Here is a 26915-nt window from a genome sequence, read left to right as displayed (position 1 = left end):
GTCTAGGCATGACTGTTGAATCTGGAGAAGGAATGACACACTTCGTGCCCATCGCTGATGGCTGTCCTTTGCATCAGTCAACCTTCCAGGTGGACATAGTGGGCCAGGACCTAACCTCGTACCTCCTGCAACTGTTGAAAGACAATGTGCAATTATTGGTGGGCACAGGTAGGAAATTGCTATTCTTGGCTGGGTAAACTAGTCTCTGGGGTATAATAGCCTTCTTTGCTAGCTCAACCTACAGCCCTCAGTGTGTAAAGCTAAGACTACTTGACCATCATTCAAGTTCTAAAAACAACTTTATTTATATTTAGGGACATTTAGTGGATTGATGATGATGATAAGGACAATGATAATGATGATAACGATTATGGTGGTGGCAATGACGGTGATAGTGATGGTGACCATGATGGTGATGACGGTGATGCTGATGATGGTGATGGTGATGGTCATATGGTGATTGGTGGTGATGGTGATGATGGTGGTGGTGATGATGGTGATGATGACAATGATGGTGATGGTGATGATGATGGTGATGGTGATGATGATGGTTATAGTAATGGTAACAATGACTGTGATGATGGTGGTGGTGGTAATGATGATGATGGTGGTGGTGGTAATGATGGTGATGGTGATGATAGTTATGATGACAGTTGTTAAGATGACGATGAGCTAAACTTTATAGAGAACTTATCCTATAGAAAGCACCAGGCCAAGTAAACATTTCACATGCATTTTCTCATTGCTTCTCACTGTAACCCTATGAGAGGGAACAATTATTTCCATTACAAGAGGAAGATGCAGCCAGGTGCAATGTCTCATGTCTGTAATCCCAGCAATTTGGGAGGCTGGGGTGGGAGGATCACTTGAGCCTAGGAGTTTGCGATCAGCCTGGGCAACACGGCAAGACCCGGTCTCTACAAAAAGATTAAAAAATTAGCAAGGTGTGGTGATGAGCAACCTGTAGTCCCAGCTACTTGGGAGACTGAGGCAAGAGGACCACTTGAGCCCAGGAGTCAGAGGTTATAGTGAGCTCTGATGATACTACTGTATGCCAGCCTGGGTAACAGAGCAAAGCAACACCCTGTCTCTTAAAAAAATAATAATAATAGGAAGAGGCTCAGGAAGGCTATTAGAAGATTTGCCCAACATTCCATAAATGATAAATGGTATAGCAGCTGGGATATGAACCCAAGGCTCCAGGTAAGGTGCCTGTCCTTCTCTGCACCCAGTTCCTGGACTAGATTCCCAGCCTGTATAACCTGCATGACACCCATTCCCAGTGAGCCTACAATCTTGCATCCCAGGGTCTTCCTTGAAGACCAAGAGGTCTGTGTCAAAAGCGATGCAAAGCATGGAATCTTAAAGAATAACAGCAATTAGAGGGAAAGTGAGAAGGGTTGCAGGGCAAAGTCATAGCATGTTATTGATGCCTCACACCTGGTGAGCTCTTGGTGAGCATCGTTGCCTCTCATCCTTCCAACAGTCCTGCGAATGACCATTTATCTCATTCTTGCAGATAAGGGAAGGGAAGGTTTAAGAGGTTAATGAAGTTGCCTAAAGCCAGGCATTGGGTCAATGGCAGAGATGGGATTTGAACCCAAATTTGCCTCATCAAAGCCCCAACTACATGAAGAAAGGAACAAATATCAGGAGAGTGCAGCATCCCAGAAGCCAAGGAAGGAAGGGAGTGATTAACAACCTCAGCTGCCGAGGGAAAGAGGTCAGGAAAGAACCAAAGAGTGTCCTCAGGTTTTTGGATCTAGGAGTACAGAACAGACCCAGGCAACAGCAGGTTAGGTGGAGCCAGTGAAGGTAGAAGGCAGACGTCAGGGTGCTGAAGAGCAAGTGACATTTCCAGGTGGGCGGTGCAGAGTTCCCCTATCCAACTCAAAAAGAGTGATAGAAAAAGCATAAAACCATAAGCGAGAAGACACAGCTGGGTTTAAAGCCTGTTGTCAGCCATCCAAAAAGAGAAGGAGTGTACGTAACCTTCCCGATATTTCTGGGTGGGGATTTTGATCCACTGTGGGCAATTCTCCAGAGAAGAGGGCAGCTGTGAGCAGGCGGCAGCTGGGGGATGGGGCACCAATGGCACCGCTCATAGCAGTAGATAAGAAAGTCGGCTTTGCTTTTCCAGCTCCCCCCCACCCTCCCCCAAACATACACCGTATGTAGAAGGAGATCAACTTCTGAAATGCTGAAATGTCCTAATCCCTTTTATCTTAGTTCAAGACATACTTATTCTACTCTTCCACAAACTCAGGCTCAACACATGGCAGAAACAAGAGCGCCAGGAGTGTGAAATGGAAATAGAAATGACAGCTCTAGTGGTGCAGCCTCAACCTCACCAAAGGTGCTTCTGTGAACTCATCTCATTTTCATGCCTTTTTCTGTTTGGCACTTTTCCTTTGTCCCACAGGGGATCGAGAGTACATCCAGGACATGAAGGAGAAATGCTGCTATGTGGCTTTGGACTTTGACAAGGAAAAGATGAAAACCGATTCACCTTCCCACCAACAGAAATATCAGCTGCCTGACGGCCAAGAGATCACCGTTGGGCAGGAGAGTTCTTCTGCCCCGAGGTGCTCTTCCAGTCAAAACTCATAGGTGAATCCGCAGGAAGGGACAGAAATTAGCCTGGACATGAGCAAGCGAACACCCTGTAAGAAAGAAGGGGCCGGGCATGGTGCCTCACGCCTGTAATCCCAGCACTTTGGGAAGCTGAGGCGGGTGGATCACCTGAGGTCAGGAGTTTGAGACCAGCCTGGCCAACATGGTGAAATCCTGTCTCTACTAAAAATACAAAAATTAGCCAGGCAGGGTGGCACATTGCCTGTAGTCCCAGCTACTCAGGAGGCTGAGGCAGGGGAATCGCTTGAACCTGGGAGGTGGGGGTTGCAGTGAGCCGAGATCGCACCACTGTGCTCCAGCCTGGGCAATAGAGCGAGACTCCATCTGAAAAAAAGAAGGAAAGAAAGGAAGGAAGGAGGGAAGGAAGGAAGGAAGGAAGGAAGGGAAGGGAAGTAGGGCTGCCAGGAGGGGGTGTGGTTTGAGTAGCAAACAAGCACACTGTTTCAAAAGCTCCTCTGACACCAGCTAACACTCACTAGGCACTTACAGTCTGCCTGTCACTTCACTGACCATTGCGAGTGTTATATCCTTGAATCCACCCCTAAATCCACCTCTGTAAAATTATCCCATTTTACAGAGAAGGAAACTCACCAAAATGGTCTTCTCTTTCAAAATGTATTGTTGGTACTCTGCCTACTTACAAAATAATCTGAAATATAAATATCAATACAATTTAAGACAGACATGTAATCACCCTGGATTTGGAGGGAGCTTTACAAATGTGGCTGATCTAGAGACTTTGATTTAGCATAGAGCTGCCTAAATGCTTCAGCTGGTACATTTGTCCTGGTGGAACGGGAAAAATGACAGAGGGTGAAATCCCTACTGGTGGGGAAGATGGAATCTCCCTGGTCGACATGGAAAAGCAGGTGTTCCCCGGAGTCCAATTCTTCATTTGTTACCTTCGTAAAGGACAAAGGGGAATTAAGGGTGGGGAAGTAACCATTTCCCCAGGTTGAGGACCCAGTGAGTACCTGGCACTTAGAATCTTCTGTAAGTTAGTTGGTTTATCTCTGTGTTCTTCTGTTCAACTGTGCAGGGGATGGCCTGGTCACGTGCACCACCAATGTGAAGTAGAGAAGAAATTGAGGTTCTTCACCCACTGTGGGGAAGTTCTCCCCGGGGTCTGGCTGGGTCCCAGTGAACAGGAGCACCACCCCAGAACGGTGAAACTAGCAGGGCCTTCCTGCCGGGCCTCTCTTAAATGCCCCTTGGGGTTAGCCTTTTGTCCTGAGTCCAAGGTTATTCGGCAATTTTTCCTCACAGGCAAGAGGCACGGAAGGCACCACGCAGCCTTCCCAGGGGCTCACAATTTTGAACAGAAAATATTAGGTTGGTGCAAAAGTAATCGATTACATTTGCACCAACCTAGTAATACAAGGCACACATCTCTTCAGGGCAGTTCTCATTATATTTGAGTTTATTCATGTGGCCAAATGATGAGCCAAGAAAGGAGGGATCAGTGTCATTTCTCAAAGGCTGCCGGAAGGAGGATGCTGCCTCGACAGGAATCTTTTTATATAATTGATACCAAGGCATTACATGTTAAGAACTGTCAATAACAGTTGAATATAAATTCTCCTGGAGGAGAGTGGAGAATTCCTATTTATTTCCTCAACCAGGAGCAGCTGAGTCCTGTCATCTGACCGGGTGGCTCCCTGCATTCCCTGATGGGAGCCCAGCTAAGCTAAGGTTTGCCTACCTTGCTGGGTGCTACCTAAGGCTCAGGGAGGTTTCCAGCACCCAAGGCCTTCCGCTGGGAGGCAGGGGCCCAGGTGTGCAGCCGCCAAGCCTCTGGCTTCCAACATTCTTTCTCCCTCTGCCTGTCCTGACAGGGAAAAACACCCCTGGCATCCACACGATGGCCATCCAGAGCATCACTTCCTGCAACCCCGACCTCCAGAAGGTTCTCTTTGGCCACATGCTACTGTCCGGAGGGACGGGCTCCTGCCCCGGCTTGCGATTCCGGATGCAGAGAGAAATATCTGAGCTGGTGTCCCCTACAGTTTATGTGAAGGTGAGGCTTCCCCAACCCATCCCCTCTGGGAGCGCTTCAAATTCATTCCACAGATGTACCTTGAACACATCAGATATGCCGGGCATGGCTCCTGGCACCTGGGAAGTCCTTCTGGGAAGTCTTTGGAGCTTTCACTCTAGTTGCCGGGGGAAGCAATAAACGTCACGAATAAACATGAAGGGGACATGAGTGGCATGTCAGGAGGGCTGTGATCCATGGGGAAAGTGCAGCAAAGGACGGGGTGGGAGGGAGTGTGGGCAGGGCCGGGGCTGCTGAATACAGGGTGGGCCAGAGTGGGCCTCTTCAAGAAGGGGACATGGGGTAAGCACTTGAGGTAAGGGTGAGCCATGTGGATATCTAGGGAAGAACATTCAGCCATGGGGGGAACAGCCCATGCAGTGGCTCAGAGGCTTGCTTCCTGGAGGAAGGACAAGGAGGGGTTGGCTGGGGCCGAGTGAGCAAAGGCAACAGGAAAGCAAGGTCAGAGATGCTGCAGAAGGACATCCATTCCAAGAGGGTCTGGAAACCCCCGGCAGGGTTCAGCAGAGGAGAGACATTGTCCAAGTAGGCTCTGGAGAACTGCTCAGGCTCCTGTGCAGAGAGTAGATGTCATAGGGACACAAGGTGTGGACAGTCGGGACATTAGGACTGTTGGGATGTTGGGACTATCAGGACATTGGGACTGTCAGAATGTTAGGACTGCCAGGATTTGGGGACTGCTGAGATGTCAGGACTGTCAGGATGTCAGGACTGTTGGAATGTTGGGGCTGTTGGAATATTGGGACTGTTGGGATGTCGGGACTGTTGGAATGTTGGGACTGTTTGGATGTCGGGACTGCTGGGATGTTGAGACTGTCGGGATGTTGGGACTGTTGGGATATTGGAACTGTTGGGATGTTGGGACTGTTGGGACTGTTGGGATGTTGGGACTGTTGGACTGTTGGGACTGTTTGGATGTTGGGACTGCTGGGATGTTGAGACTGTCGGGATGTTGGGACTGTTGGGATGTTGGGACTGTTGGGATGTCAGGATTGTTGGAATGTCAGTACTATTGGGATGTTGGGACTGTCAGATATCGGGACTGTAGGGATGTTGGGACTGTTGGGATGTCAGGACTGTTGGAATGTCGGGACTGTAGGGATGTTGGGACTGTTGGGATGTCAGGACTGTTGGAATGTCAGGACTGTAGGGATGTTGGGACTGTTGGGATGTCCGGACTGTTGGGATGTCGGTACTATCGGAATGTCGGGACTGTCGGAATATCGGGACTGTCAGAATGTCGGGACTGTCAGGATGTCGGGACTGTCGGAATGTTGGGACTGTTGGGATATTGAGACTATCAGGACGTCGGGACTGTTGGGATGTCAGGACTGTTGGAATGTCAGGACTGTTGGGATGTTGTGACTGTCAGCACATCGGGACTGTTGGAATGTCAGAACAGTCAGGATGTCGGGGACTGTTGGAATATCAGGACTGTTGGGATGTTGGGACTGTCAGGATGTCAGGACTGTCGGGATGTTGGGACTGTGAGAATGTTGGGACTGTTGGGATGTTGGGAGTGTTGCGATGTTGGGACTGTTGGGATGTTGGGACTGTCAGGATGTCAGGATTGCTGGTGTGTGGGACTGTCAGGATGTCGGGGCTGCTGGTATGTGGGACTGTCAGGATGTAGGGACTGCTGGTATGTGGGACTGTCAGGATGTCGGGATTGCTAGGATGTGGGACTGTCAGGATGTTGGGACTGCTGGGATGTGGGACGCACCTGGCCTGGCTGGCTGGGGCAGGAGGGGCAATGTCACTCACTCATTTCCAGTTGAGCTCAGCAGCTGTCCCATGAATGCAGCCTCCCTTGGTTAAATGAAAGCACTCTTCCCCCGTGGGGGCCCCACCCAGGGTTGTCCCCAGTGGACACTTTCTCTGGCTTCCTCTGTGTCAGAGGCCTCACAGCCTCTGATGTGGGGTCTTTGGGGGCTGTCACTGCAGGGCGTCCCTGTCGAGCTGGCCCTGAATCCTTCCCATCTCACCAGCTGGCCCTTGAGCTGGCTGCAAATCCTACAGGCCAGTTGTAGGGTGCTCTGTAATGGGGTCTCCTGCAGGTGCACAACAGACTCTCACCAGAGGGACACCATCACTCCCCTCGGGCCTGTCACCAGGGTTCACAGCCACCCTTTGTATGCTCCGTGTGGGCGGGGCAGGGGGGCGGGATCTTCCAGACACCAGGGTGGGCAGGGGCATGAGTGGCCATCTCAGCACTTCTTGTCCTCCCTAGACCTGTCTTACTGCCCTTGTCCCCTCCACTCCAGCCGCCAGCTTTGGAACAGGACACTGCAAGGTGACTTCCTCCAGAGTCTACAGGCAGGAGGCAAGGACTTACTCCCTTTTGCCCACAGCCCCCTAAACTTTTCTCGAAGATTATATCACCCTATCACCCATCACTCTCACCCCCAACCCTAGGGGCCTCAGATCTGGTTGCAGGCAGATGCGCTCAGAGGGAAGGGTCTGGAACGTGTCCTCAGAGCATCTTCGGCTGCCTCTGAGACTCTCCTTGCCCATCTGACGGTGTTCCCTGTACCCTTCCTGTCCTTGCTCTATAGACCAGGGTGAGATTTGAAAGAGAATGCACAGCAGTGATGCCTGTCCCAGGTGGTCCCTATCCCTCCTCCGTAGCAACAGACAAGCATCAGGAATTACAAATGCATCAGCCAGGATTACACAAAATATCTTCCTACTGCCTTGTCACTTCCCAAGTCTTCAGCCCTCTTCCTGTAGGCCATAAACATTCATGGGATGCTGTAAAACTGTTATCCGTTTCCTTCCTCCCTAAGTCTGCAGCTCTCGTTAGACCATCTTATGTTATATCATAGGCATTTACATTCTATTAAAACCATCACCCCTCCCACCTTCTCACTCCAAAGCCCTTGGCTGTCACTTCATAGCCTGTTTCTGGTCTCCCTCCTCTCAGCTTTCTGGACCACTCCAGGCTCTTGTGTGTAATGAACTTTGACTGAATCAGAACAGAAGGCTACTGATTAGCCCAGCATGGAAAACAAATTAAAATTGAATATCATACTTTCATAACTTCCTTTTTTTCTCTTTCCTTTTTTTTTTTTTTTTTAAATAAGACAATGTCTCACTGTCACCCAGGCTGGAGAACAGTGGCATGGTCACGGCTCACTGCAGGCTCAGGTGACCTCCCAGGCTCAGGTGATCCTCCCACTCAGCCTCCCAAGTAGCTGGGACTACAGGCGTGTGCCTCCATGCCCGGCTAATTTTTTTGGTTCAGGTCTTGGACTGTGGGCTCAAGTGATCCACTTACCTCAGCCTCCCAAAGTGCTGGGATTATGTGCGAGCCACCACGCCTGGCATACTTTTATAGGTTTCTTGACCACATTTGCAAAGGGGATCTTTGGGCCATCTCTGTCCTGCCAGCATGTGGCTGGGCTGCATTTGGTCCAAGCCCTTTCATCCTTCTGAGTCCTCAAGGTGCCCTCCACTGCCTCCTCCCGCCAAAAATTCTCCATGAAGCTTGATGATGATATCGCCCATTTCCCATTACTTGGCAGTGATTTAGCTCTTCTCTGCGTAATTTCTCTCCATCTAAGCCATCTCTGAAAGAGGTACAGTGGTAGATTCTCCTGTAAGCATCCATAAAGCTCATTAAATTGTTGCCTAAAGAAAATCCTTTCCCTGAAATGAGTTCATCATCCACCTTGAGAGAACAGCTCATTTCAATGGGGGCAACTTTTCAAATAATTGTTTCTCGCAGCAGCCTAAATCTGCTGTAATAAATGTTCTTGAGCTAAAACTCTGCCCATTATTCCCCCTTATTTCTTCAGAATGTTATTTTACCCTTAGATCCATTTCCAGATGTGGATTTTGGAGTCAGAATCATGCACAATTTGAGGCTTTTTGAATGGATGACCCAATTGCCCACAGAAACACCGAGCCTCCCATCTGTCCCGGCGAGGGCTGAGCCAGCTCTGGACCACGTCCACGCCAGCACAGGGTCCTTTGTTCTCAAAACCCCTGGGCACCTGGGTAGATGGAGAAGAAATGTTTGTTGTTCTTTTCTCTGTTTTTTTTTTTTTTTTTGTAAACATATTTCTCGTAATTGTTCAATCCAATCCTTTGGCCATCTTCTGTTAGTGATTTGCTATCTTCTTCTTTTTTTGGGGGGGGGACGGAGTCTCACTCTGCCGCCCAGGCTGGAGTGCAGTAGCGCAATCTCGGCTCACTGCAACCTCTGCCTCCCAGTTCAAGTGATTCTCCCTCCCTCAGCCTCCCGAGTAGCTGGGATTACAGGTGCCCACAACCACGCCCAGCTAATCTTGGTATTTTTAGTAGAGATGGAGTTTCGCCATGTTGGCCAGGCTGATCTGGAACTCTTGACCTCAGTTGATCCACCTGCCCCAGCCTCCCAAAGTGTTGGGATCATAGGCATGAGCCACTGCACCTGGCCAATTTACTTTCTTCTTAACACACACACCATCCCAGTCTCCATTTGGTTTTGTGTGTTTGTTTAGATAAGACGCAGATGAGGTCATCAACTGATTGAGGTGACAGCCCCTCCGTGGAAGAGGCTCCCGGGTGCCTGCGTCGGCCCTTTCTCTGCCTGATGCCCTGATCCTAACCATGCCTTTTTTTCCCCCCTCCTGACTCTTCCTTTTTATTTTTATTTTTTTAGCTATAATGATAAATCTTTTCTTAACCAATGCCAGCAAGTGGTTTCCAAGCCAAGCGCCATTCTGTGGTGTGACAGAGCCGGGAGACACTGGGCAGTTGAGTTGGGGAACCACTCTTCCTTCCCTCTCACCTAAGCCTCGGGTTTCCCAAATCTCCATTCAGCGCTTCGTGCCTGCAGATCCCTGCAGATCCCTGCATCGAGGCATTTGCTCCATGTCTTAGAATCCTAAGCATGTCCTGTTATTATCTACCTAAGTGCCTTAAGGAAAGTTAGTGAATGTGTGAAAATGACAAGTGTCTGACCTGGAGCGAGTGACCTTAACCTTCCTGAGCCCCAGGGGCCTCTTTTTAATTATTTATTTTTTATTTTATTTATCTATTTTTTGAGATGGAGTTTCACTCTTGTCGCCCAGGCGAGAGTGCAATGGTGCCATCTTGGCTCACTGCAACCTCCTCCTCCCAGGCTCAAGCAATTCTCCTGCCTCAGCCTCCTGAGTAGCTGGGCCTACAGGCATCCGCCACCATGCCTGGCTAATTTTTTGTATTTTTAGTAGAGACGGGGTTTCACCATGTTGGCCAGGGAGGTCTCAAACTCCTGACCTCAGGTGATCTGCCTGCCTTGGCTTCCCAAAGTGCTGGGATTACAGGCATGAACCACCATGCCCGGCCTTTATTTTCATTTTTTGAAACAGGGGCTGGCTCTGTTGCCCAGGCTGGAGTACAGCGGCACAATCACAGTTCACTGAAGCCTCGACCTCCCAGGATCAAGCAATCCTCCAGCCTCAGCCTCTCAAGAAGCTGGGGCCACAGGTGCACACCACCATGCCTGGCCCCCTGCATCAGGCAGAGAAAGGACCAATGCCAGGCACCTGGGAGCCTCTTCCACCAAGGGGCTGTCACCTGGATCAGTGACAAATGGCTGTAGAGACTTTCACTTCCTCCTAGCCCAGAGGTGACCTGACTTGGTATAAGAAACACTACTTTCTCTCCTAAAATAGAAATGGAAAGAAATATACACTTTATAGGTGTGGTCATGAAAAGAGGAACCTAGCAAGAGAGAGAGGAAGTCTTGAAAACTCCCCATCACAATCTAGAAGGAATTTCTCCAGGGGGTTTAATGACTGGTGATTGGTTGATTTTGCTTATCTGTATTTTCGAATTTTTCTACAAAATACCTACCTATGCCTTAGGCACCATCATTCTATATGGATAAAATGTGTTGCATGTTTTAAAATGCCAAGGGTACGAGTTCTCTGTGCTCTTATTCATTTTATCTAATTGTTTAAAGCTACAGGCCGGGCATGGTGGCTCACACCTGTAATCTCAGCACTTTGGGAGGCCGAGGCAGGAGGATTGCTTGAGGCCATGAATTTGAGGCCAGCGTGGGCAATGTAGCAAGACCTCATCTCTACAAAAAAAATTAAAATATTAGCCAGGTATGGTAGTGCGCACCTGTGGACCCAGCTACTTGGGAGTCTGAGGCTGGAGGATTGCTTGATCCTGGGAGGTCAAGGCTGCAGTGAACTGTGATTGTGCTACTGTACTCCAGCCTGGGCAGCACAGAGAGACCCTGTCTCTAAAAATGAAAAAAAAAAATAAAGCTACAGGAAGTAGGCATGGAATGTTCGACATCTTTAATGGCAAATCACAGATTGTATTTGCCAGGAGGGAGAGACAACTGTCCATGAAGTTCTCTCAGGGGTGGATGTTTTGTGTCCACACTTCAGAGTAGTATTTTGATTTTGCTGTCTTCTCTTTTCTCCTGCCCACTCCCCACCTCCCCTTCCCTCCTCTGCCCTCCACTCTCCTCTGCCTCCTTAACCCCATCCAGGTGGCCACCTGTCCGTATTCTGTCTATGGAGCTTGGGTAGGTGGCTCCACCTTGTGCTCACTCTCCACGTTCAAGGATATGTGGGTCACCAGCAAGGAGTACAAGGAGATGGGCTCTTCCATCATCAGTAGAAAAAGCTTCTGATGTGTGGCTTTCAGGACCATGTTGCCTGTGCCTTCGACACCAACTGCAGGATGAGCCTTGTTGTGGCTGAATTGAACAGAGCTCAGAACCAGCTCAAGGGCAAAGGCACTTCCTCCCCCAGACTTCAATAAAGAAGATCAATAAAGGATGGACTCTGTCTTTTTGTCTGGGCTCAGCTGGCAGAAGCACAGGACACTCACTACGCAGTGTCGCAGGACACAAGCTGCATGAATGCAGAGTAGTGGAGGAGAGGGAAATCCTGGCTCTTCCTGTGTATCAGTCAGGAAGGTGAAGCTGTGCTGCAGGAAGAAGCATCCCCCAAATCTCAGTGCCATAAAACAAAAGTCAGTCTCTCCCTCATGCTGCATGTCCACTGAAGGTCAACAGGGGCTGCCTCCTACATCATCCTCCCTTAGAATCCAGTGACAGAGCAGACCATCAGAGACATTGTCATTCATTGTGGATGAGCAGAAGAGTGTGCTGGTGGGTCTTACATTGGCAACTAAATACATTAGTCCAGAAAAGCCACAGGGCACATAGCCATGATTAACCACAACAAGTCACATGGCCCTACCCAACCACAAGAGGCAGGAAGTGCCATCCTACCACAGGCCTGATGTACCCACATGGGCAGAACAGCATGGATGCTCTGGCCTCGTGAAGGCACGATCGGGGCAGTACCCATAGCGCTCACCATGCAAGGGGCATTACATCCTCCAATGAATTTAATCCTTATGACGTTTCTGTGAGGTTGGTTTCATTATAGCTGATTTCATGAAGCAGAAACTGGTGCTAAGAGAAGTGAATTAACTAGATCAAGGTTATTTAGGTGTAACAGGCAGTTTAAATCTGTAAATAGCATCTAGTAAGAATGCCAGAGGAGAACAGAGAGAACTAAGGAGAGGAAAAAACCAACCAAACAAATAGAAGACACATGTTTTCAGTGTAGAGGGGCCACGGAGGGCTGCACAGACCCAAGGAAGGGTCCTGCTTGCAGACACTAGTGGAATTTCATAATATCAAAAATAATGACATCTAGAGGCTTTGAGAGAAATCAGCAAACGCAGGTTAACTTAAAGTAGGGTGACTGGAAAAAAACCCAGATTACCCAGTTAAATTTTGAATTTCAGAAATGTAACAAATTTTTAGTATAAGCATGTCCCAAATGTTGTGCATTATCTCTACTTGCTAAATCTGGTGCCACTATCACAAGGGAAAGTGACTCCAGTTATTATTATTATCAGAATTCTTGACTGCAAATTGTTGTAGAAGACAAGACAAGAAAACCATCAAGTTAAGAGGAAGGATTATTTTGAACCTAGAATCTCATACATTTTCCAATAGGTGGAAATGATAAAAAAAATAACTTGGGGACAGGCAAACACTCTGAAAATTTACCACTTATATGCTCAGGGAAGTCACGCCTGCCCACATGCAGGCCACAGACCACAGCGGCAAGGATGACCAACGAAAGGATGGCGTCCTCACTCTAGACAGTCAGGTGAGGAGCTATCTTTTCTTCCTCTTTCCTCCCTACGCACACTGGAGCACACAGTGAAGGGAAGAGGGAGGGACATAAGATGAACAGGCACTCCAGCACTCCTCACTCAGCTGCAGGAGTCAGGGCTGGGGCAGTAGGAGGGAGACAGAGAGAAAGAAAGAAAGACCTACCATCAAATACAAAATTTATTCATCGATCCAACCACCCACCCATCCACTCATTCAACAATCCATTCATCCATCCATCTACTCATCCACCCATCACCCATCCACCCTCTCCTCCATCCATCCAACCATCTCCCCACCCATCCATTCTTCCTTCCATCCACCCACCCACTCATTCATCCATCCAACCATCTCTCCACCCATCCATTCTTCCTTCCATCCACCCACCAACCCACTCATCCATCCATCCAACCATGTCTCCACCCATCCATTCTTCCTTCCATCCACCCACCCACCCACTCATCCATCCATCCAACCATCTCCCCACCCATCCATTCTTCCTTCCATCCACCCACCCACCCACTCATCCATCCATCCAACCATGACTCCACCCATCCATTCTTCCTTCCATCCACCCACCCACTCATCCATCCATCCAACCATCTCTCCACCCATCCATTCTTCCTTCCATCCACCCACCCGCCCACTCATCCATCCATCCAACCATCTCTCCACCCATCCATCCATCCAACCATCTCTCCACCCATCCATTCTTCCTTCCATCCACCCACCCGCCCACTCATCCATCCATCCAACCATCTCCCCACCCATCCATTCTTCCTTCCATCCACCCACCCACCCAATCATCCATCCATCCAACCATCTCCCCACCCATCCATTCTTCCTTCCATCCACTCACCCGCCCACTCATCCATCCATCCAACCATCTCTCCACCCATCCATTCTTCCTTCCATCCACCCATCCACCCTCTCCTCCATCCATCCAACCATCTCTCCACCCATCCATTCCTCCTTCCATCCACCCACCCACCCACTCATCCGTCCATCCAACCATCTCTCCACCCATCCACTCTTCCTTCCATCCACCCACCCACCCACTCATCCATCCATCCAACCATCTCTCCACCCATCCATTCTTCCTTCCACCCACAGTCAAGGCTGGAGCAGTGGTGGTACGGGGAAGCATAGAGGGAGAACGTCCTTGAATCAAATATGACATTAACATTTTAAAACATATAGGACCAAGCTGTAGAAAATATTAATGAGACTGCCCCAGCCCTAATAAAAGCATAACTTGCCTTACACCAGCCCTGTTCTAAGTGGTGTGCATAGGTTACCTACCTCAGTCCTCACCACAAGGATGGTGGAAGTAGGGGCTACGGTTATCCCTATTCTAGAGAACACAAGTGGAAGCACCCAGTCACACAGTTAAGAAAGTGGGGAGCTGGGTCTCAACCCAAGGCAGGTATAGACCTTAGCCTGCTTCCCAGTAGAACCAGAAGTATGTAAACAGTAATGAAATCAGCATGAGCCATCAGCAATCACTCAGGTTGCCTGCTGCCTGATGGGAAGAGCAGGGGTGAGAGAAGGGGTCAGCACAGCTGGAAGCAATTGAGAAAAATATCCATGTTTATAGCACAGTAAATCAAGAGTACTCAATAACTGGGGCCCACACACATTCACTCAGAAACCTGGCTTGCCTGATTTCTCCAAAGGAGTGTAATTACCAGCATTCAGCAAGTTATTTATACTAACTATTCCAGAGTGTTTCTCCTATTAAAAACACAACAATTAGTGATCCTAATAGTCCATTACACTTAATCTGATGCTGAAAATTGCTTCATTAAAAGCCAGTTGAGAGACTGGGGTAAATAACTGTAAACTCAGTCCCCAGATGATTTCTGTGTTCCTGGAGAGTTGATTCTTACCCCAAGGTGTACCAGCCAATGGGCAGCTCAGACCTCAGGGATAATCATTTCCCAAGAGGCCATTTTGTTCTCATGTCTCAAATTATGGGACTCATTATCCCCCAGCCCTACACAACAGCAGTAGAAGAGGTGGTAAAAGGGTCAGCTGGGGCCATTCTGTCATCCCCAGGTCAATCCTGCAATAGTTGGTTCAACTGCAGCAATCCTCTCCAGCCCACACAGGATGCAGCTCTGGGTACAACCTCTTGTCCCAGCCCAGCCTGTATCCATGCACATCAGTGCTGGCTTCTCAGGAACATAGAGGCCAGCCTAGAGATGACTCAAGTGTATTGTTTTCTATTCTTTATTTTTACCATTCATCCATGTCCCTCCATCCATCTGCCCAGCCACCCATCATCCATCCATCACCCCATCCATCTTTCCATCGTCTCTCCAACCATTAATCCAACTATACATACAGCTCTACAACTGTCCATCCATCCAACCATACATATAACCATCCATCCATTCAGCTATCCATCTATCCATCCATCCATCCATCCATCCATCCAACCAACCAACCAACCAACCATTCATCCACTCCTCACTCATTCATTAAATACTGAATTGGTTCTTTTTAGTCAAATTACCTGTACTTGAAGTCTAGTTCTATTATTAATTAACTGTGTGTGACCTCCACCAAGTTTCTTTTTTTTAAATTTATTTTTAAAGAAAAGAGGTTTAATTGGCTCACAGTTCTACACCCTGTACAGGAAACATGGCAGGGGAGACCTCAGGAAACTTACAACCATGGCAGAAGGTGAAGGGGAAGCAAGTACATCTTACATGGCTGGAGCAGGAGGGAGAGAGAGAGAGGAGAGATGCTACACACTTTTAAACAACTATATCTCATGAGGACTGTATCACGAGAGCAACACTAGAGGGATTGTGCTAAACCATTAGAAACCACCCCCATGATCCAGTCACTTCCTACCAAGCCCCATCTCCAACATAGGGGATTACAACTGAACATGAAATTTGGGTGGGAACACAGATCCAGAGCATATCAGGGTGTTTATTTGCAAATATGTTATTTTCTAGTTCTGTAGTGATCTGATGTCTGCTATAAATGTCTGCTGTGAAGGCAACACTGGCATTGTTTTTCCTGGCCATTGTGTGGTACATGGCATAATGGAGTCTAGCGCTGACTCCATTGAGTTGGAAGGTGATTATGGAAGACACACAACCAAACTCTCATGTATGACATGTGTAAGTAAAGAATAAGCTGCTGTTCTTACTGAAGCTCTATGAATGTGATTTCAACCCATTTGATTTCAAATGTATTGCCTTAAAACATTAAGAGCATTGAAAGCTTAAAGGGAGTTGGCCTAGTGTTTGAGCAACTGAAGCACGTTTCTTATATTTCTATATGGTGCAGTTTCCTCATCTATAAAATGAGAGGGAATAATAATAATCAGTAAAATGGGGGAGTCAAAGAGTTAATCCCTGTAAGAGGCTTAGAAAAGTGGTGTGGGGATAATAGGTGCTTAACAAATGTTAGCTGTTGTTATCATTATCATAATTATTAAAATTCACCAAGATTTATTGTCAGTCAGGATGCTATGGTTTTAAAGAGATGTATAGATAAAGTTCTGGAATTCAGAGAGGCTATTGGGTAAGGTGTCAAGGAGCTGGCAGCATGTTCAGGGATCATACAATACTAAATTTTGTTCAGATTTCAGGAGAAGAGGAACTTAACTTTGGAATCTGGTAATTAAACATTTCCAGAGGAAACTTTCTTAAAATACTACTTAAAAATAAGGACAATACTGTGATCTTACTCATATGTTTAATTTCTGTTCAAGTCATTGCTTAGACTTGGTAATTTTTTTAAACAAAGCATGACACAATGTTAAACTAAAGAAGCCCTAGATAAGAAGACTTTTTGAACATACTGAAAGCTTCAATACGAAACCTATCAATTTCCTGAAAGTTAGTGAACAACGCAACTTTCAATTTTTGTGTCTCCAAAAAGAATCAGGCCAGATAATCTTCAAGATGGCTTCCAACTCTGGCCAAAGTTATTCTGCATGCACGTCTTTCCAGCATCAGAGCTTGCTTATGTATAGAAGATTGTTGAATCCTTGACTGAATCCACTGTGTGTGTTCTTTAGAAAGAGGGGCATAGCTTAAGAGGAAAAATGATCATTTACAAATTAAAATGATCCAATGTAATGAGTGAACTGACTTAGTAAGTATTATTGAAGCCCTCAGGTTTGCTGTCTGCTGACCCACATGGTTGGCTCTGGCCATGGAACTCAGCAGCCAGAAGATGAGAGGAGGAGAGGGAAGTGCTGGTCCACCCTGAGCAAGGAGCAGCCAGTCATCACAGTCATGGCAGAAGTTATTATCTCAGGCTCATGGCAGCCACTTTTCTGCACTCTATGTGGGATGGAAGCCTGTATTTTCATTTAAAATTCTGTACAGCACAGAGAAGCCATTGGTTTAATCCTCATTTCAAACAATCCCTATCTTCCTGAGGTTGAAATAATGGGGAAAGGGGAACTGCCAGTCCTGGCTCATTATGTGATGTGTGATTTCAGGGAGGTTGCACCACCACTCTGATACCCCCTCTGCTCATCAGTCATGAGGTGACAATTTGCTCTCTATCCCTATCCCTATCCCTAACTCTATCCCTATCCCAGTCTCTATCTCTGTGTCCACTCCTATCTCTATATCTATCTTGAACCCTATTCCTATTTCTATCTTTATTCCTGTTGTGATTTGAATGCCCCCACCAAAATTCATGCTGAAATGTAATTTCCATTGTAATAGTAACGTTAACAGGTGGAGCCTTTAAGAAGTGATTAGGTCATCAGGGCTCTGTCCTCATGAATGGATTAATGCTGTTATCTTGGAAGTTGGTTAGTTATTGTGGGAGTAGTCTCCTGATACAAGGATAAGTTCATCCCCCCATTTGCTTACTCTGTTTTGTGTGCTTGTTTCCACCCTTCACTCTTATATCATGGGATAACACCAGATGCAAGTGCCATGCTCTCAGACTTCTCAGCCTCCAGAACCATGAGCCAAACCTTTGTTCTTCATATAATAAATTACCCAGTCTGTGGTATTCTGTTATAGCAGCAGAAAATGAAATAAGATAATCCCTATCCCTATTTGTCTTATCCCTAACTCTATCCTCATCTCATTCCTTTACCTATCACTAACCCTATCCCTCTCTGTCTCTATCCATATCCGTACCCTTATCTCTATCTCTATCTCTATCTCTATCTCTATCCTTTTCCCAATTTCTACCAGTAGGGCTGTTATACAAATGAGTGTGAAACAGCAAATGCAAGACACTTTGTAAGCGGTAAAGTTCTCAGCAAACTCAGGGAGGGGGATGCTGGCATAAACCAATGGTTCCCAGACCATCCATCAGAATCACCTGGAGGGTCGATTGAAAACAGATGGCTGGGCCCCACCCCAGCATTTCTCAATCAGCAAGAATTTCATTTCTAACAAGCTCTCAGGTGTTGGTGCCAGTGCTGAGACCAACATTTCTTGTGGATCTCTAAGGTGGTCTTTTTAGGTTATACTGGGACAGGCAAATACTTCCTGGTAGTCTCCACCACAAAAGTAGGATATACTTTGTTAACACTTACAGAATTTTTTTTAAAAATGTGTTTATTAATCATGATTATGCTATGAAACAGGTACTGTATTTATTTAACCAATGGACCTAAGTTGAGTAAAAATATTTTTAAGGTGTTCAGAGATAGGGTAGAAAGTTCTAGAACTGTCTTCCTCCAACCTGGTCTTTCCCAAGAACTGACCCAAACCAGGGGCTCCCTTGGGAGCATGCCCTGTCTCTGTTTGAACCCTAGCACAGCGATCCTTGGCCAACTGCAAGCCTTGGCAAGTCCCTCTTTGCAAAAGCCCTGTGTCTGCACCCTGATTAGTATCACTGGCACTTGTCTGAAAGTGGGCTCTCATTCTCTCTCTTCCTCCTGCCTTTCTCCTCCTGGGTAAATTTGGACAAAAGCTCGCATCTGCTATAATTCACATCGTATGCCATGTCCTCCACCAAGGCTGTGGACAGGAGCCCGGGCATCTACAGAGGGAACTCTATGGAAAGATAAGTAACTGGAACTTGTTTTGTTTGTTTCTCAAACAAACAAAAATCATAATCCTGACTCCATTCTCTTTAATGCACTACCAAGTTCTGTAATTCAGAACAAATGATCATATTCTCACTGTACTGCCTGTTTTTCTCTAAGAAAATATTCCAAATTGATTTTTAACTCATAAGAATGAAGTTGTCGATTTGGCAAAGAGACGTCTGCACTCCCACACTGATTGCTTCATTGTTCACAATAGCCAAATTATGAAATCAACCTCAGTGTCAATCAACAGATGAATGGATAAAGAAAATGTGGTATAGATATAAACAATAGAATACTATTCAGCCCTAAAAAAGAAAGAAGTCTTGTCATTTGCAATGATATGAATGAACTCAAATGACACTATATTCAGTGAAATAAACTGGGCCCAGAAAGCCAAATACTGGATGTGATATCTAAAAATGTCAAACTCATCGAAATAGAGAGTAAAATGGTAGTTATCAGGGGCTCGGGTAGGGGAGGAGGATTGGGGAGACGTTGGTCAAAGGACACTTTCAGTTAGGAGGAATGAGTTCAAGAGATCTACTGTACAACATGATGACTATAGTTAATAACAATGTCTTATATACTTGAAAATTGCTAAGAGAGTAGATTTTAAATGTTCTCACTAGGAATACATAAGTATTTGAAAAAATTATTTTTCTGCCACATATCTAAAACTAAAATAAAGTTGTTAACTTGGGGTTCATGAAGGTACTACCATGTACTGTAGTGGATAGTGGGGGGCTGAGATTGGGAAATTGTGGGTGAGCGAGGGTGGAGATCAGAGGGCTCCCCCTCTATCCTAACCTACCCAGTGTCTCCCTGTTCTGCATTTCCCAGAATCCCTTGCAGCAAGCTCCTAATGGAAGCACCTGTATCTAATTGAACGCTCCTGCAGGACAGAGGCTCTGCCAGCACTGTCTGGCATTCCTGCAGGCAAGCCCCCGCACAGAGGTGTTGACCCTTCCTCCAGCAGCTTCCCTATCTGGGTGGCGTCTACAGTGGCCATCTGACTCTGATGGTGGCCTGACTCTGGAGCTGGAGGAGGAGCTACAGCTTCCCAGTTGAGCAGGTGGCTTCCTGTTGGCAAAGAGGAAGCAGCTCCTTTGCTAGCTCGGTTTTGTTTTCAAAGTCGTTCCTGAATATTCAGTTCCACAACCATTTCTTCAGCCTCTCCAATGATTCTATTTGCCCCCCGTAACCTGAAACTAATTCCTTCTTGCTAAACTAGCTGCAGTGCATCCTGTTCTCTGAGACTGAGCCCCAGTGATATAGTGCAGGTATGCATTTCCCAGGGAGATACTCCATCATTCCCACCAGCTTCCTGAGAGGGCAAATATCTGAGAGAGGCTAAGAACCTCACCCACTTGTGATCCACAGGAAGTTCTGGTGGGCTAGCACTAGTGCAGGTGTCCTAGAATACTTGAGGGGAATCAAATCACGCTGAACTTGTGGTAATATAGTGCTTCTAAAAAGCTCTTCTAATTTGCATTCTGCCCATCTGGAGTTTCAGTTCCTGGGTCTAATTAACACATTGCTCACCTGAAGCCATTTTCACTTTATATTCAATTCAACAATTCAATGACTTGTTTAATAAACATTCACTGAGTAAGCATTCACCGGACCCTATGCTAGGAGCTGGGGAAACAGACATACCTGCTGTAATTCCTGCCTGGGGGAGCTTAGCTGCTGCATAAGGAGGAGAAAGCCTAGAAATAAAACCACTGCATTTTAAGGCTATTATGGCCACAGCAGATGTTATGTATCAGGTGGTAAGAGGGGAGAGAGAATGAGGCAACAATGTCCTAGGAAACGTCTGTGACCACCAACTGTGGCGACTGCGAAAAGGGCTACAAATTCTTCCCCTTCCATCAGGAACTGGAAACTACTTCTTCATCCCTAGAATATGGGTTGGTCATGTGACTAGCTTTAGTCAATGGGACATTAGCAAACATGATGCAATGTTCCATGGACTAAGGGGTAAAAAGTAACTGTGCATTGGGATTCCTCTCTTGCTGTTCTTGGAAATCCTGCAGCCACCACCATGCAAACTGGCGGATGCACGAAAGACATATGGCCCAGTAACCCCCATTAACTATATCTGACTCTCAGCTAATCAGCAGCCAACTGCCAAATGCAGGTATGAAACTACCTGACCACCAGCTGCCCACAGATGAATGAATAAACCCAACTAAAATAAGCAGAGGAACCAGCGAGGCCCAGCCCAAGTCACTGGGCCGCAGAATCATTACCTGATAAATAATTGTTCTTTTAAGCCACCAAGTGGCGGGATTGATACACCTACTCTGTGCCTAGATTTCTACTAGGGCTCCAGGCAGAGTTTCAGGAGAAATAGAAGAAATATTTCCTGTTTTCAAGGAACTAAGACATCACATCTGAAATTTGCCTTTGGCATAGGGGACTGACTACGACGTGGTATCCGTCTTCTGGGTCTGCCTTCTCAGTCCAGAAGAGGTCAGTAGTTGCTAACGCTCCAAGTGCTTTTGGTGTAAAAATCCATTCTCCAAAGGAGGTTGAGAATAGACTTTTCCGTCATGGTCAAGGAATGAAGATGGTGGTAAGAGACTATGGCAATGAGGCAGGTATGCTGGTAGCAACAATCCCCATTGTCCTTCTTGCCAGTGTGGCCCAGAGGCTGGGGATTGAAAGGATGCTTGCTATTTGTTAGGTAGCCTGCGTGTGAATTCCAGCTTCACTCAGTATGGACAAGCTGTAATGCAAATCACTTCACCCTCCAGGGCCTGTTTCTTCTTCAGCCACATGGGCTGACAACGCCAACTCCCAGGGTGTTGGAGAAGCAGATGCGTTGACATGAGTGGAGGGCTCAGCACATGCACACCCACTCCCTCTGCTCTCTCGCTGGCCCTGCAAAAGGGCAGGGAAGTGGCCCAGACTCCTTGTAATCCCAATGGTCATCTATGCCGCAGATAGCCCTGGTAACTGGAAGGTTCAGTCAGAGTGGATCATTTGGTGCCTGCGAGGCCTGGCTCTCTCCCCACCAGGCTCCAACCTCCCTCCTCTCTTGATTCCCTGGGTCTCCTCATAGACTCCTCTCATCCTCCTTCATTTGTGCCTGTCTTCACTGCTTCTGCGGAGAGTGTCCTGCTCGCCTGGGGCCCTGGGCCTCCTTGCAATGCCACACTCTCATCCCAGCCCCACCCCCGAGTCTAGCTGGGCCCCTCTGGTAGGGTTGGGACAGAGCTGGCCAAATGAGGCCAGTGAAGGCCAGAGCTCTGGGGCAAGCAGCTTTCCTCTCTTACAAGCTGATGGTTGCAGAATGGGGCTCAGCCTACTAGAAAAAGCTGGATATCCCTCAGGTGAAGCAGCAAACTCAGGGGGGATGGGAAGCTCTGCAAAGCCATCCCTAATGAGGCCAGCAGGGTAGTGCAGGGTACAGGACAGAGAACCAGGAACCAAGAGGCCTGAATTCTGTACCCAGCTTGGTGGTGCTGGGCCATTCTAGGACCCACACTCACACTAGGGACACAGCTCCTGCTGTTCCATGAGCTGCCCTATGGGGTCAGGACACAAATGGTGGAGCAGGAGGCCTTGCTTCCCTCCATGGGATCTGAGAGTAGAGAGCACAAAGCAGCTGCTACAGCCTAGACGTGTCTTTCAGATCTCTCGTCCTCTCTTTAAAATGTGTGCAGGTTGATACTCCTCTCCGCAGTAGACCTGTTGGTTTTATGGTTAAATGTCTTAAATTACTTACCGATTAAATTATCCAATTCTTCCTCTAAAAGAAGAGTTGAAGGAAACTGACCTCTGGGAAGCTGTGCCCCATTGTCCTACAAGTTCAGGCCCCTGCCAGGTGTCCCCAGATCAGAGGTCTTCCATCTCAGAGCAGCAGAAAAGCAGCATCCCCAAATGGCTGCGTCTAAGTTGTGCTGAGTGTATGTTTTTCAAAACCAATGTCAGGCAGAGAGTTTTGTGCTGGTGTAGGTGTTAGAGACTGCATGAAGTCTCTGGAATTGTAGGAATTTTTGTTTGTTTGGGCAGAGGATTGGAAACATGGACGGCCTGGAGTGTGGGGAGTGTGTTTTCATGCTTGCTGTGTTTCTTCTCACTTCTTATCTCGTCTGAGAATGTGGCTGCGCTCGGGAAGCAGGCTCGCCCCTGCTGCATGGTTGGAGAAAGTGAGGAAAACACAAGTTCTCGAGGTCATGTTTTCAGAGGCCTGCAATTGACCTGAATGCAGCAGGTGGCTCTCCTTGGAAGGACAAAGCGGCCACTCAGAGGCCTCGTGTGCAGGTTTTGTCTCACCAGCTGGCGCCCATGCCTGGGCTGAGCACGAGCCGACCGCTGGCTGACAGGCCCAGCTGGAGATTTTCGTTTTTCCTTTCGCGAGAGGCTGATTCGACCCTGAAAGAGGGTGCAGCGGCCTCCCAGGGAAGCTGATGCAAAATTCAGGTGCATGATATCAAGGCATTGGTTGCAGACCACCAGCTTGTTTTCCCCCTCAGCGCTTTTCCTTGATTTTTCTGTGAGATGGAAACTTCTCCCTCCTCCAGCCAGGGCTGGGGGCTGCCAAGTGAATGGGGAGACTGGGCAGTGAGACCTACAAAACCCATAAATGGACCTGGAGGACAGTGGCAAGATGGAGAACCCCTGTGGGGAGCAGCAGACCAGGAAGCACTGTGCAAAGAGCACCAGCTCTTAGCATTGGGCTAAGGAACATCAGACCAGGACCATCAATACAGGGAGCACCATGCTAGAGGCACTTACTGTTCCAGGGAGCACCAGGTCCTCACCTGGTGCTGGGCCAGAAGCACTGAGCCAAGGAGTACTGAGCCAAAAAGTACTGTGCCAAAGAGTACTGCACCAAGGAGTACTGTGCCAAGGAGTACTGAGCCAAGGAGTACTGTGCCAAGGAGTACTGAGCCAAGGAGTACTGTGCCAAGGAGTTCTGAGCCAAGAAGTACTGCACTAAGGAGTAGTGAGCCAAGGAGCACTGTGCTGGAGTGCACTTAGGGTTGTCTGTGAGGTCAGGGCTCTGTCCAGCAGGCCCTCATGCAGCCAGGCCTGCTGCTTCACCTTGCAGTGCTTGGTCTGGGTCTCCTCAGCCATTTTTGGGCCTGAGCCCATCATGCCCATCATCAGGGAGGCCAGTGAGCAGCCTGGGAAGCCCTGGTCCTGCCGGAAGCTGCAGCTCCAGCTGAGGCAGATGCCCCAGTCCAGGCTGGCTGGCGATGAGGGGCTGACAGTCAGTGCTTCCTGCCCTGCTCTGCACCGCCATGCCTCCTGCAAAGGCACAGCTCCACAGGCCCCTCTGGCTGTGCTGCTGCCACTGTCTTTTGTTTTCAGAATGCAGGGTTAAGAGCAGATATGGTGGAGAGACTGTTGGTATCCCACAGCGGTCCATCTTGGCTATGGGGTGTATTGCTACATAATAAATTGCCCCAGATCTTAGCAGCTTAAGACAACAAATGTATATTAGTCCCAGTTCTGGCCCAGGGTCTCTCCTGAGCAGGATTCCCAGCCCTGAAGACTAGAGGCACCGGTGGACAGAGCTCAAATCACCACTCAGCTGGCATCAGATTGGACGTGACAGAGAAATGCATCTGAGAATTGAGACTTGGGGATTGTGTGTTCCAGCAGTGGACCTGCCTAGATCACAGACCTGCTCATGCTCCCCTCCTCCAGGAAGCCTCCTGGGAGTACCCCACACCAGGGCAGTTCGGGGGAGTCATCTGTCTTCACCCTCAGTACCTGCAACAGGCACCAGGTGGTGGCTGCCCGGCTGTGGCCTCACTGCGGCCCTTCAGGAGCCAGCTCTGGTGTAGACCGCAAACAACCCAGCACCTGGTCCAGCCTCTGAAGGGCTGGGTTCCACTCCTGGCTCTGCCTCGTGCTTGTCCTCTGAGCCTCAGTTTCCCCATCTGTAAAGTGGGCAGGAGGGTCCCTTTGATGAGGGTCCATGCAGCGGCGGATGTGAGAGGTGGGTTGTTGCCTGTACACCACGGTGGATGTAGGGGTAGAGGAGCAGAGTGCATGCCACCTTCACCTCTGGCTGCCGTGGCATCACCCAGGTGTGCTCTCTGGCACCTGTGCCCTTGCAGGGATCTGATCCCACAGCAGGAGCCTCCCACGGGGGCCACTTTTACAGTTGGGCCCTCCTGCTCGAGCAAGGACGCTGAGGAGTGTGGTTGTGAATTCTTTCACACCACAGAGGGCCCCAGGCACCTGCCCTGCTCCCTGGCCTCCGTGGGGACACTTTTTGGTCAGTGCAGCCATGGCGCTTGGCTGGGGAAGCCCCCATTGCCTCAGACATCAGGAAAGGCCGTGTTACAGCTCCTGCTGAAACACCTGCTTGCCAGACGCCCCACTTAACCTTAAGGATGAGCCCTGGAGCAGCAGCCTGCCGGCGGGGCTTCCCCCTCCAAGCCACATCAGCCAAGGCTCTTGGCTGCCCTCCCACTCGTCACTCACAAGAATCCAAAGAGTGGCCACCACATGCTGCCCCAGGAGTTTGCACTCCATGGTGGTCTCGCTGCAGCCCCCAGCTCTGGGGGTGTTTAGATGAGGTCTACAGAGCACAGGCTTTGGTGCCACAGATCTGAATTCTGAGCTCCCATTGCTTAACTATAGGGACTAGAACGGTGGGTATATTGCATGTCCCCCCTTCCAGACGATGAAACAGTGCTCTGAGGCCTGCTGCTCGGGATGCTGTGAAGGTTGAACCAGCTGGGGCTGCACCTCGGACCACTCTCCTCCTTCCCAGCGGCACTACCACCCGACCCGCAGCTCACATGCTGTCTACAGCCCTGCAGACATTGTGTGGCCTCCTGCTGTGGTCCCTGTCCCAAGACCTGTGCCTGGCTTGGGGTGGTCTCCTAGCAAATCTTCATGCTGGCTGAATGTCCATTAAGATCAGGAGGGGGTCCCAGGCCAGCTGTATCAACGTCCCCTGGGATTGTCAGAAATGCAGATTCTTGGCCCCATGTTCACCCTGCCACTGGGGACTCCTAGGGAGGGGCTGGGATCTGTTGTGATCAGCCTCAGGTACCCTGCTCACCCTTGGCGCTCTTGGGGAGAGTTTTTTGGCACTGACTGGTGGATCTTGCCCTGGTGCAGGTGGCGGACTAGGCTCCTCATCCTGGCTGCACAGCTGGCGAGGGGCAGCAGGCATGCTGGGCTGCCTGCCTGGGGGTCAGCCAGTCCTGAGGGGGAAGAGAGTGGGTCTGTATGTGTTTGAGCATTTAGGGTGATTGGAGCTACTCAAGGCCATCCCTGACAAACGTCCTGAGGTCAGAGAGGGCAGGGGAGGGCCACTGAGAGGAGCGAGTGCTGAGCTGGGATTCCCAAGACAGACTCAGCACGCATTGTGCCCTGGGCTGCCACCACGTGCTTGGACGGGAGGCACCGCTCTGTCAATGCCTGGTTCCTCACTTCGCCCTGGCAGGGGCTGCGCCCCTATCACAGGGCCATGTGGACCAGCTGGGAAGGATGTGTGGGAGTGTTGGCATCGCCCTGGGGAGCCATGGTGGTGCTCACAAATTCTGGTGGTTCTGCTGCTGCTGGCATCTGACATGCAGCAGATTTCAGTGAGCACCTCTGAAGCCCCAGGCACTCTGCTGGGTCCAGAGCTGGAGACTGATGCTGGCCCCAGTGTAGCACGTTGGTGGAGCAGAGAAGAGGCTCAGTGCAGCAGCAGGGAAGCAAGAGGCTGGGGCAGCAGCTCGGGGGCTCTGGAAAGGCATTCTGGGCTCTGGAGACTCAGACTTCACCAGATACCCGCTGGTGTGGTGACAGCAAGCCCTGCCAGCAGGCCTGGGTGCTTCTCCAGCCTCGTGGGTTCCTCCTGCCCTGCTCAGAGTTTTCCTGTTGGGAGTGTGGTTGTGAATTCTTTTACCCCACAGAGGGTGTAAGAATTCACACCCACACTCCATATACACCATGGAATACTATGCAGCCATGAAAAATGATGAGTTCATGTCCTTTGTAGGGACATGGATGAAGCTGGAAACCATCATTCTCAGCAAACTATGGCAAGGACAAAAAACCAAACACCGCATGTTCTCACTCATAGGTGGGAATTGAACAAT

The 26915-nt window shown here is 48.8% G+C and overlaps 1 protein-coding gene across 6 annotated transcripts in view; it reads left to right on the top strand.

The window, feature by feature from the left end:
- The window catches only part of ACTE1 (actin epsilon 1), a 40954-nt gene extending 29498 nt beyond the window's left edge, over nt 1–11456 (top strand). For 2 of the 6 annotated variants that reach the window (XM_063784245.1, XM_063784244.1), the window contains exons 8-14: nt 7–168; nt 2423–2610; nt 3674–3800; nt 4257–4326; nt 4470–4651; nt 10623–10770; nt 11166–11448. In XM_063784245.1, the coding sequence (XP_063640315.1) occupies nt 7–168; nt 2423–2610 (350 nt within the window). In that variant the 3' untranslated portion in view covers nt 3674–3800; nt 4257–4326; nt 4470–4651; nt 10623–10770; nt 11166–11448. Of the gene's footprint in view, nt 1–6; nt 169–2422; nt 2611–3673; nt 4327–4469; nt 4652–10622; nt 10771–11165 lie in introns of all 6 variants that reach the window. The other 4 variants (XM_063784241.1, XM_063784246.1, XM_016921479.3 and 1 more) reach the window with 4 other exon arrangements.
- The last annotated feature ends 15459 nt before the right edge of the window (nt 11457–26915 follow it).

The sequence above is a fragment of the Pan troglodytes genome, chromosome 9, assembly GCF_028858775.2.
Source record: "Pan troglodytes isolate AG18354 chromosome 9, NHGRI_mPanTro3-v2.0_pri, whole genome shotgun sequence".
Taxonomy (NCBI): domain Eukaryota; kingdom Metazoa; phylum Chordata; class Mammalia; order Primates; family Hominidae; genus Pan; species Pan troglodytes.
This window is presented reverse-complemented; position numbering and strand designations above follow the sequence as displayed.